General features: G+C 37.8%; 1 protein-coding gene across 6 annotated transcripts in view; it reads right to left on the bottom strand.

The window, feature by feature from the left end:
- Positions 1–1,178: 1,178 nt before the first annotated feature.
- ZNF81 (zinc finger protein 81) overlaps positions 1,179–12,804 on the bottom strand; it is a 93,810-nt gene continuing 82,184 nt past the window's right edge. For 5 of the 6 annotated variants that reach the window (XM_050775613.1, XM_050775611.1, XM_050775615.1 and 2 more), the window contains one exon: positions 1,179–11,876. In XM_050775613.1, coding sequence (XP_050631570.1) covers positions 10,168–11,876 — 1,709 coding nt within the window. In that variant the 3' untranslated portion in view covers positions 1,179–10,167. The remainder of the gene's footprint in view (positions 11,877–12,804) is intronic. The other variant, XM_050775616.1, reaches the window with a different exon arrangement.

The raw sequence follows: 12,804 nt of genomic DNA, 5'->3' as shown, positions 1-12,804 counted from the left end.
ATAAATGGAACCATATATCCTGTTTATGGATATGAAAACAATGTAATTAAGATGTCAATTCTCTCCATATAGATCTATGAATTCAGTTCAATCTCAAAATCCCAGCAGGCTTTTAATAGTAACTGACAAGTTGATTCTAAAATTTATATGGAAATTCAAAGAAAAACCAGAATAGCCAAAACATCTGTGAAAAAGGGGAATAAAGTTAGAGGATTTACATGATCTGACTTCAAGACTTATGAAGCTACAGAAAAGAGTAATGCTACAGTAATACAGAAGCTACAGTAATGGTGTAAGTACTGGCAGTAGTGGTACTGGCATAATAGAAAACTAAAACAGAAATAGAACCAACCAATTAATTTTTTAATAAAAATATCAAGGCAATCCAATGCATTATCATTTTCAACAAATGGTTCTGGAACAACTGGACAGCCATATGCAAAACAAAATCAACCTAAATCCTTATCTTTGGAAAGGATTTACATCATATACAAAATTAAATAAAAATGGATTAGGTAACCAAATATAAGAGCCAATATTTTAAAACTTCTAGAAGAAGGCATAAGATAAATCCTTTTTAAAACTTTTATCTTAATGACCTTGAGCTTTGCAAAAATTTCTTAACCATGACCAAAAAAGCATGAACTATAAAAGGAAACAAAAATGAATTGGACTTGTTAACATTAAAAACTTTTGGTCTTATGTTATTTAAATGTAAAGGCAAACCTAGAAGAAACTGTTTGCAAAATATACATCCAACAAAGAACATATACCTAGGATATATAAAGAACACTTACAACTCAATAATAAGACAAATAACTGAGTTTACAAATGGGCAAAATATTTAAAAAGATACATCAACCAAGATGGTATACAGATGGTAAATAAACACAAGAAAAGATGCTCGACAGCATTACTTATTAGGGAAGTGTAACTTAAAACCACAGTGAAATACCACCACACCCCCATTAAATGACTAAAATTAAAAATAATAATCATACCCAATGAAGCAACTGTAGCACTTACACACTGCTGGTAAAAATGTAACATAGTACAACCACTTTGGAAAGCAGTTTGACAATTTCTTAAATAATTAAGTATATACCTACCATATGACTAAGCCATTCACTCCTAGGCATTTACTCAAGAGAAATGAAAACTATGTCCACACAGACTTGTAAACAAATGTTCACATCAGTTTTATTTGTAATAGCCAAAAGCTAGAAATATAAATTTCCATCAAAACATGAATGGATAAACAAATTCTGATATGTCCATATAATGAAATAACACTTAGCAATAAAAAGGAATGAACATAGACGCATATAACAACATGAATGAATCTCAAACTAATTATGCTGAATGGAAGGAGCCAAACAAGAGTGCTTATAGTATTATTCCATGTGTATAAAATTGTAGGAAATGCAAACTAATCTATAACAATAGAAAATAAATCCGTGATTACCTGTGGATGCGGGAAGGATGTGGGGAAAGAGGACTGGATGACAAAAAGGCATAAGGAAACTTTTTTGGGGTGATGGATATGTTCATTATTTGTATTGTAGTGATGGTTGGAAAGGTGCACACATGTCAAAACTCATCAAATTGTACACTTTAAACAAGTTCCACTTATTGTATGCGAATTCTACCTCATTAAAACTGTAAAATATGTTTTGGGGACAATGGGAGAAATTTGGAAATGGACTAGATATATCATAGAGTTAGACTGATGATGATATTCCAGGTATGTGGGAGAATGTCCTTATTTTTAGGAGATGAATGCTCAATTATTTATGGATATGTTATATCTATAACTTACCACTGATATTTCAGGAAAAATTACATATAAATTGTTAAATCTAGATGGATGTTATATAGGTTGTACTGTGTTTTCAATATTTCTACATGATTGAAAATATACATAATTAAGATGTGGGGGAAATAATGTTACATTGTTTTATTGTCTGTCCTCTTCTTTGGGCATATATATATAATCTTTATTAACCTGAAATGCAACCAAATCTTCTCTGGGAAAATCTCCAGGGAGGGAGACATTCTCTATCTTTACTATCCTGGAATGTAAATAAATCTGAGCAAATTGCTTGTTAATGTCTAAACATGAAGAACATGAGATTCAAGGAGAATTGTCTCTGAAGAGAAGGCTAGAGTCAATCACACAAAACTGAAAAGAATAATGATGTGAAATGAATGTTGATTGGCAGAAAATGAATGTAGAAGATGGCAAAGACATCTTACATATGCATAATTGATGTCCCTGAAGAAGAGAAGAAATGGATCGGAAAAAAAATGTTAAGCAAAATAAAACTTCCCTGAAATGAATGATTGGAATGGCTCACTATAACTTAGGTAAAATTAATACACAAAGATCAGGACCAAAGCATATGCTTCCATAGATCCTTAACTTCAAGAATAAAAAAAGAATCATACAGCAGAAAGGCACATTATGTACAAGAAAAAAGAGAGCAAGTTTGTCTAAGACTTCTCAATAATATCACTCAATTTTAGAAGAGCAGCATCTACCAAATTCTCAGGCAAAGAAAGTATAAATATGTCAATCAGGGAAGCATAATAACTATGAGTATTATGGAATAAGGGATTCATGCAAAATTTATAGAAGTAGCTGGGGAAGGTTTAGAAGTGGGAGTTAGAAGACTAGAGAAATCACTAAACCAGCCCTTTTGAGATATTAGCATAGGTGGATAAATCAGAGCTTTCAGGAAAATCTGAAAAGCCAGGCACATCTAGCTGCTGATGTGGGACTGCCAAGAGAAGCTGATGGAGAAGTCCATTAGAAGCCTTTGTGAGCCTGCAGCCAAGCATCTAGTGGTAGACCTGGGGCTACTGTTGGTCAGCAGGGCTGGAAGATGGAAAGAAGGGCTGGATATAGAGTGGAAGATAGGAAAAATTGGAACCTGCTGGGTACCTCTGCATCTGTCCTTCACTGTCTCTAATCTCAAAGACTTTCACAGCAATAGTTGCTCCTTCCCTTTGACCTTCCAAATCTCATGTAATTTCTACTTTAGCCAACTCTCATTTCTCAGTATAACCCAAACGACAGTGTAATCTAGTCCAACAGCTTGATATTTTTCTATGAGAAAAATTGCTTTATGGTGAAGTAACACTACCTGAATTCAGAAATTCCTCTGAGTTTGCTCAATTGCTTTGTTTACTTCCAAAATAGCATTCATCAAAGCCAACAACCTGTGTGTCACAAAATCAAGAACCAATTTTCCCATCATATGAATTGACATCCAATTTGGACAAGTCCTCCATTAAAACACTGTTTCTATGAGCCCCTTGCTCACCTGGTATGTTTTTACCTCTCTAGCTGCCCCTTCTCATTATCTTCTATAGATACATCCTTCTCAACCCAAAGCACAAGCTTCGGTCTTACGCCTGCTTTTCCTGTTACTCCCTACATTTTCTTTATTTGGATGACACTAAGATGCCGGAAACAAGCTCTCAAATCCCACCTCAATGTCCCAAACACACAGAGTTGTAGGGGGACCTATGCGAGCTCAGGAAGTGAGGTGTATCTAATACCCATTAAGAAATTCTCTCCATGCATAGTTCTAAGAGCTCTACACAATATGCATTAACTTCTTGTTAATGAACTGTGTACCTGCAAAAAAAGATACGTGGAAATCCTAATCCCCAGAACCTCAGAATATAACTTTATTTGGAAATAGAGTACAGAGGTAATTAAGTTAAAATGGGGCCATTAAAGTGAACTCCAATCCAATATAACTAGTGTCCTTATGAAAGGGGAAATTTGGAAACAGAGCCGGACACGCAGAGGGAACATGATGTGAAGAAACACAGGGAGAAAACAGCCATCTGATAGGAATAATGCATCTATAAGCCAAATAACACCTGAGGCTCTCAAAAGCTAGGAGAGAGGCATGAAACAGTTCCTTCCCTAGCACCTTCAGAGGGAGCATGGCCCTGCTGACACCGTGATTCAGATCTCCAGTCTCAAGAACTATGAGACAATTTCTGCTGTTTTAGGCTGCCCAATTGTGGTACTTTGTTATAGCAGCCCTAGGAAAGAAATATGCTTCTTAGTCAAATCTATGGTAGGTGCTAGTGTGTACATCTTTTATAGATGAAAATCATCAGGACAGAGAAGTTAACTAACCTTTCCAATGTCACATAAGCTAGTAAATTGGTAGAGTGAGGATTGAAACCCTGGCAGATGGCTTCCTGAGCCTATCTACCTAACCACTATGCAAACTATCTTTTAATATTTTTAACAGCATTGTTCCCAGTGACTAAAAAGGGTTGCAAATGGGAGTGAATAAGTTTTAACAATGCAAATAGTTTAATACATTACTGTATATCCACCCCATAAACTATCATGCAACCGTTCAAAAGAAATATTGTTGAAGAATAATAAAGCAAGCTGCAGAGATGGTTGTATGTTATGATCTGATTTTTGAAAATCAAACGAAACAATCCTTATATAACTTCTGATTACAGGCATGGGAACATATGTATGTCTACATATGATTATGAGCACAGAGCAGAGATTAAAACATGAAAGTGAAGTGTTCACAGTAGTTTATTAGTATTGGTTTTCTGTTAGGGAAGAATAGTGGAGGAAGAAATGCAATAAATAATGAATGTATCAGTTAGCTTTTTGCTGGGTTGTTATCATGCCACCCAAAACTTAGTGACTTAAAACAATTAACGTTTTAATCCATTATTCTGGTAGTTGTTTGGGATGGCTGGTACGAATGGCAGAACCTTCCTAATGCCAGTGTATTATTAACCTACTACTGTGTAACAAATTACTTAAAATTTAGCAGCTTAAAACATTTATTATCTTGCAGTTTCTGTGGGTCAAGAATTCAAGTGTGGCTCAAAAGATGCCTCTGGCTGAAGGTCTCTCATGAATCAAGCTATCTAGCTTACAGTCAAGCTATCTGGCTGTGGTCCTCATCTAAAGGCTCAAGTAGGGGAGGATATGCTTCAAAGTTCACACATGTGGGCCTTTCCACAGGGCTATCTCATGATGTAGCAGCAGTTTCCCCTATGATGAGCCATCTGAGAGAGTAACCAAGCACCCAAAATGGAAGCCACAGTCTTTTTGTAACTAATCTTGGGTATGACATCCCATTACCTCTGCCTCATTCTATTCACTAGAACCAAGACACTAATTCCAGTCCAAACTCAAGAGGAGGGGATTATATAAGAGTGTGAATACCAGGAGGTGGGGATCATTCAGGGTCATCTCAGAGACTGCCAGCCAAAGTTGCCTTGACCAAGACTGGATGCCTAGGGTAGCTTCATTCACATGTCCGGCATTTGAAAATCTGGTTGGTGTAGGGTATCTCAACTGGGATGGCTGGTCTTTGCTCCATTACTGCTCCATGTGATCTCTCTCATTTTCCAACAGTATAGTTCCGGCTTTTCCACACATGGGCTCAGGATTCCAAAGAGCTGCAAAAGAGGGCAAGCCTCATTGTGCAGGCACTTCTCAAGTCTCTGCTTGTATCATATTTGTTAATGTCCTATTGGCCAACAAAATAGCCAAGCCCAGGTGCAGGGGTTGAAGAAATAGATTCTACCTCTTGATGGGCGAAGTGGCAAAGTCACACTGAAAAGGGGCATATATTCGGATAGTAGGAGACAATGGAGACTGTCCAGACTTCTAGTTTCTGCCTAGCATGTAGACATCTGGAAAGAACACTGCTCCCATCTCTATAACAAGAATAAAGCTGGGTAATCTGCAAAAACATAAGTTTTCTTGAACCCATCAGAGAGCTAAGATTACAGAGCAACCAACTAGCTTGAAATATAATAAAAGACAAGTGCCTCTCCTCGGTCATCTGTGGTACAGCAGGAAGGAAGATGAGGCCACTATATAAGCAGTAAGAATTCAACAAGAATTTTTAATGAATTGCTAAAGGCTGAGTGCGGGAGACTCATGAGAGCTGTAGACCTAAGGGTAGTTGGTCTCTACTTGCAGGCACTTCTCCATAGACATCCACTGAGTGCTCTCAAGAAACACGGGGGCAAGGAAGAAGACTGGAGAAAGTCTACCTCCATGGGGTAGGCCTGCAAGGGGGCTGCTGCTAATATAGAAATGGCACAAAGCTCCAATGGAACCCTACTCCCCTACAGAACAAAATCCTTAAGCCACTAAAAGAAGTGCAGCAAACCCTGTTGCCCTCAGGACACAGGTGAAGATTCACTGTGACTAGAGTGAGGGAAATGGAAAAAAAAAATTCCACCCATGATAAAAAGGCAGGATATCATCCTGGGCCCAGATGATTAAAGGCCTTCTACCAGTGGAAGAGGGCAGGATCACTAAAATATCCCACCCTCAAGACCCAGGGATTCGGGGCCTGACAAAAACCAAGGCTGGCCCAGGAAAACCCCTGCCCCCAACTCACCAGGTCAGCAAGAACCAAGTAATAACAGTTGTCTACTACTAACGTAGAGGCAATAACATGGAGCGAGACCCTCCCTGAGATGCAGGCAAACAGGAAAGGCCTACAGGCCTAAAGGCAAGTGTGGTCTGGGAAAAATAAAAATTCTCTGGGCAAACCAGTGCCTACCTCAAGCATAAGATAACATTAGAGGAATTTTAAGTCTATGGTACAGCAAAGGTAACACTGGCAACAAAGAAACACAAACTCAGCCCAACTCCTGATTAGATGGATTCAATCTCCCCATGCTAATGGCCTATCAAAAGGGCAACCATGGCTATTTCCAGGAATAACTACTGTTTACCTCAGTTTCTACTATCCTACATACAACATCTGACATTCAGCCAAAAATTATTAGATGCAAAAGAGCAAGAGAAGACAACTCACCATCAAGAGACAAAGCAATCAATAGACCTAGACTCAGTTGACCTAGTAGTTGGAACTATCAGACAGGGAGTTTAAAATAACTGATTAATATGTTAGAGGATATTATGGGCTGAGTGTGTGCATCCTCCCCAAAATTCATATGTTAAAATCCTAATCCTCAATGTGATGGTATTAGGAGGTGAATGAAGCCTTTGGGAGGTAATTAGGTAATGTGGGTGGAGACCTCATAAATGGGATTGGTGCCCTTATAAAAGGGATCCCAAAGAGTTCTCTAGCTGTAGACATGGGAAAATACAAGGAGAAGTCAGCAGTTTGCAACCTTGAAGAGGGCCGTCACCAAGACCTAACCATGCTAGATTCTGATCTCAGACTTTCAGGCTCCAGAACTGTGAGGAATAAATTTCTGTTGTTTATAAGCCACCAAGTCTATGGTGCTTTATTATAGCAGCTCAAACTGACTAAGACAAAGGATATAGTGGAAAACATGAACATGCATGAAAAGATGGGGAATTTTGGCAGATATATGAAAACTGTAAGAATCAAATGGAAATATTAGAAATAAAAATAAAACATAACTGAGTTGAAGAATGCCTTCAATGGGCTTATCAGTAGACTTGACAGAGCCAGGGTAAGGGAAAAAACATCAGTGGATTTGAAGATAGATCAATAGAAATTATCCTAACTGAAACACAAAGAGAAATGAAGACTGAAGAAGGATACATATATAGGGATGAAGATATCTGTAGCATTTTTCTACCTAACACAGTGTGTCTTCTGGTCACAAATTATTCACATTACCACCCCATGCAAAATATGTTCACCCCTATTCCAGGACCTCCAAATTTCTCATCCAAAATTGTGGCATCAAGTTCCAATCCAGGATCTCAAGTCTTCTGTAACAGGTTCAGTTGTGGCTGAGGTTCCTTGGGTACAGTTTTTCAGTTTCTTGATCCAGATACCTGTGAGCTAAATGACAAGTTATATGTCCCCCAACACACACCCAATATATACAATGGTGAGATAGGTACAGGATAACTATAATAGATACTCCCATTCAAAAAGAGGAAGACCAAGAGGCACATATCAGTCACTGTTCCATAACAATTCTGAAATCCCACAGAGCAAATGTTGTCAGTTCCCTTGGCTCCAGGGGCAGATAATGTTTCTTGATTAGGGCACAGTTCTCCCTGGGATGGCTCCCCAGTCCATTTTAATATATTGTTCTTGGGTCTTCCCTCTGAGATGTCCTTCATTTTCCATAAGAAATGGACCATGTTTGCATCTGAGTAACTTTCTCAGCTTGTATCCTATTCATAGAAGTTAGGGAGGGGAATCCAGAGGCCACTTTTCATTTTGAACTGTTGCAGTCCCTGGAAGTCCAACCTGGAGGTGGTTTTACTAGTAAAACTCTATTAAAAACTTTGTGAGTTTCCTATGAATCTGGTTTGGATCTACTCCTTTTCCCAAATGCCACATCAGCAATTCTTTTTAAGATAGGTCTCTCTCCACTTTGAGCAGTATGTCAGGCTTCTATGGGACAATGTCATGATTTTTAGAAGCCCTTAAATTTAGCTGAGATGGTCTCCTAAGCACCAATTGAACTATTTCACACATTGTAATAAAGAGTCTTACAGATACAACCATGATTTGATCTTTACCCTGAGGCTATTATCTACCTTGAGAATATTTAGATAGCTGGAGAAACTAGCGATGTGAAACCGTTATTTTTCAACCCAGCAATCCTTGGCTTTTCCGTATTCTGAATTCTGCTTGCCAAAGAAACAGTTATTTCTTTAGTTCATTTCTCTCTTTCTGTATCTTACCATATGCAGCTAAAAGAAGCAAGCTGATACTTCCCATATTCTGCTGCAAATCTCCTTAGCCAGATCCATAAGTTCGTTTGGTCCATTCTCTATCTTCCCACAGAGTATGGTGATAACTGTTTTTCTATATTTTTCCCTACTAAATAACATGGGTTGTCACCTATCCAACATTTGTTATTTGAGGAAAAACAGTTTTCCTCACTGTTTTTCCAGTTTCTACCTGCCACTCAGACCCAAAGCCAATGCCACATGTCACGTTTTGGTCCACTATGCCCCCTCCCCCAAACATATACTTTCAAATATTACTTAGCATTTTCTGTACAACAAACTACCCCCAAAACTTATGTTGCTTAAAACTATACTCATTTTATTTATCTCACAATTCTGTAAATTGGCTGGAATAACTGGTATGGCTCTTCTGGGCTAGGCTGGCTCAGCTGGAACTAGAGGTCTTGGAAAACCTCACTCCCAATTCTGACAATTGGCAGGCTACTTGGTCTAAGGGGCCTCAGCCAGGCTGGCTCACCACTGCTCCATGTGGTGGTTCCTCACCCCCCAGTAGGGCAATTTGAGATTTTTCAAGTTTGGAAAGAGCAGCAAGAGAGGGTAAGCTTCAAGGCAGGCTTTGCACACTTCTCAAGCTTCTTATTGATTCTCTTTGCTAATTTCCATTGGCCAAAGAAAGTCACATGGCTAAGTTCAAAGTCAAGTAATAGATAAAGAGACGCTACTTGGGATGGGAGGAATCTGTGGCTACTTTGCATTGTACCACAATGAAAACAAACAAGAATACTAAGTCATGGAAACGAGTACAAATGATAGGATTATATTTGTGTATCCCTATAAAATTATATCTGCAGATGTGTATATATATATAAAACCAAAGTGACTTTTAAATTGTGGATTCACTTGATAGAAATATTCAGTAAGAAACATATTTGATAGACATATTCAATAAGAAACATTTGATGGACATAAATATGTCCATCATAATTTATGATGGACATAAATTTGAAAAAAAATTTAATATTCCTCCTGTTATGCACTGTGTTCTGCCACAAACACCCTATAGAACTGACAGTAGGTCTAATCAGTTATATTATTTTGCTGCACTACCTTTCATTTTGTTATCACTTTAAATTGCTTAATATAACACAGTAAATATGACCATCATTTACATAATTTTGCATTATCCTTCCTATAAATAATTTGGTAACAATTTGACTTATAATACTTTCTATAGGAAGGCTTTTCCTGACAACGTTTTTCTCAGTATGACTTCTACTATATTTCATGAGGCTGTGCAAATTCTCTCTCCGTCAATGCATTTTTAAGAGAGTTTCTTCTGAATAATTTTTTCCATCTGAAGTTAGATAGCCTGACGCTTTTCCTTATACAACATATTCATATAGGATCTGTCTTGGATGAATTTTGTAATATATAGTTAGACCTGACCTTTGTCAGCCTTATAAGGCTCTCATTTTCAAGAAACAGGATTACTTTCATGTATGAATATTGCGATGCATACTGAGAACTGATTTCTGGGTGAAGCCCTTTCCACAGTCACTGCATTTATACGGTTTATCTCCAGTATGAATTGTCTGATGTTTATTGAAATTTGACCTATCAGTGAAGGCTTTCCCACATTCTGCACATATATATGGTTTCTCCCCTGTGTGAATTCGTTGGTGTACTTTGAGATGTGGTTTCTTGGAGAAGGATTTCTCACAGTCAGGACATTTATAAGGCTTCTCTGTAGTATGAATTCTCTGATGTGTAATCAGCTCTGACTTCTGGATGAAGGCCCTCCCACAATCAGCACAAACATAGGGTTTCTCTCCAGTGTGAATGGTCTGGTGTTTATTGAAATTTGACCTGTCGGTGAAGGCCTTCCCACATTCAGCACATATATAAGACTTTTCTCCAGTATGAGACTTCTGGTGAGTATTGAGATTTGACCTGTTGGTGAAAGCCTTCCCACATTCAGTGCATATATAGGGTTTCTCTCCTGTGTGAATTCGCTTATGCATCTGGAGTTGTGACTTAGAAGGGAAAGATTTCCCACAGTCACTGCATTCATAAGGCTTCTCTCCAGTATGAATTCTTTGATGTGCAATCAAGTGTGCCTTCTGGATGAAGGCCTGCCCACATTGAGTACAGATATAGGACCTCTCTCCTGTATGAATTCTCTGATGCATCCTGAGTGTTGATTTTTGGGTAAAGGCTTTCCCACACTCACTGCATTTGTGATGTCTCTCTCCAGTGTGAATTTTCTGATGTATATTGAGGGCTGAGTTCAGGGAGAAGCCTTTACCACATTCACCGCATTCAAAGAGTTTTTCTCCAGTATGAGTTGTCTGATGCCTGAGTAGAGATGACACCTGGAAAAATGATTTCCCACATTCATTGCATTTATAGGGTTTCTCTCTAGTATGAGTTTTCTCATGCATAATTAATTCTGAATTCTGGATGAAGGCCTTCCCACATTTAGTACATATGTAGAGTTTTTCATCTCTATGAACTCTCAGATATATACTGAGTAGTGGCTTCTGTGTAAAAACATTTACACATTTGCTAAGCTCATGAGGTTTTTCCACAGTATGAATTTTCTGAGGAGCAAAGAAGTCTGACCTCTGGGTGAAGATCTTCTCAAATTCAGTACATGTGTTTGCTTTCTCTCCAATGGGAAATTTCACATTTTGACTGAGTGAGCGTTTGAGGCTGAGGACTTTTCCACATTGATTACGTTCACAGAACTTCACTCCTGTATGTGTATTTTCGTGGTGATTATAAGAAGAGCTCTGGGTGAAAACCTGACCATGCCCAATAGTTTTATCCAGGTTCTTTGCTGCATTGCTTTTATTATGAATATGTAAGTCTAAATTATGCTTAAAACTCTTCCCAAATGAATCACGTTTATGGGGTCTTTTCTGTGAAAGAATGAGGTTTGGGCTTGGATGAACAAATTTTCCAATGTCTTTATATTCATAATCCCACTCTGTATTCAATATTTTCTTATTGAGGAAAGAGGTGTGACTCAGAAGTTTGTTTTGTTTTTCCTGACATCTCTTTATCTGTTCAGCATCTTGCCACAATTCTTCTAAAATGGAGTATAATGAATCATCTCTTGTATCTTCACCCTCCATTTCACTATGAAGTGTAGATTTTCCAGAAATTCTTTTCTGGGAAGGCTTAATTCCAAATTTCCCATCTAAAAAGAGAAAGAAAAAGTAAAATTGACACAAACAATAGACCACAAGGGATTAAAAGGTACACATAAGCTAATACAAGCTGAACACATGGAAATCAGTAAATCTCATGATGACAATGATGACAGGAAATACATATATAGCACTTTTATGTGCCAAACTCTTACATGACACTTACAACATTCCAGGCACCGTTCTAAGAAATATATGCAGTCACACATTGCTTGACAACAGGGATACTGTCTGAGAAAGCTGTCATTAGGCGATTTCGTTGTTGTGCAAACATCATAGAGTATATAGTACTTATAAAAACCCAGATGGTATAACCTACTACACATCTAGGCTATATGGTATAGAATATTGCTCCTAGGCTACAAACCCATATAGCATGTGACTGTACTGACTACTGCAGGCAACTATAATACAATAGTAAGTATTTGTATGTTTAAACATATCTAAACATAGAAAAGGTAATGCATTGCACTACAATGCAGCAATGGCCGTGATGTAACTAGGTGATAGGCGTTTTTCAATTTCATTACAATCTTAAGGCACTCAATATCATTATGTGGTCCATGACTGTACATATGAACTCATTTAATCCTTTCAGAGGTCCTGTGAGGTATCTACTACTACTATCCACCTTCTGTAGATAAGAAAAGTGAAGCTCATGACAGTTACATAATTTGCCATACAACATGGTTATTAAGAGTTGGAGGCTGGCGTTCAACATAAGCAGTCTAGTTCTATTTTGGTAGGAAGCTTGGCTATTAGGTAGGGTGGACAGAAGATTGATAATACAAAAGTTTTCAGGAGAAAGATCTAGGAGGGCCTACGCTTGGAGTTTAAGTACTCATTAGCTTTCAATTCTAAATCCTCATTAATTTTGCTTATCAGTAAAAATACAAAATTCATGTGATAAAAATAATT

The sequence above is a fragment of the Macaca thibetana genome, chromosome X (assembly GCF_024542745.1).
Source record: "Macaca thibetana thibetana isolate TM-01 chromosome X, ASM2454274v1, whole genome shotgun sequence".
Lineage (NCBI taxonomy): Eukaryota > Metazoa > Chordata > Mammalia > Primates > Cercopithecidae > Macaca > Macaca thibetana.
Note: the sequence above shows the minus strand (reverse complement) of the source record. Positions and strands in the feature narration are given on the sequence as shown.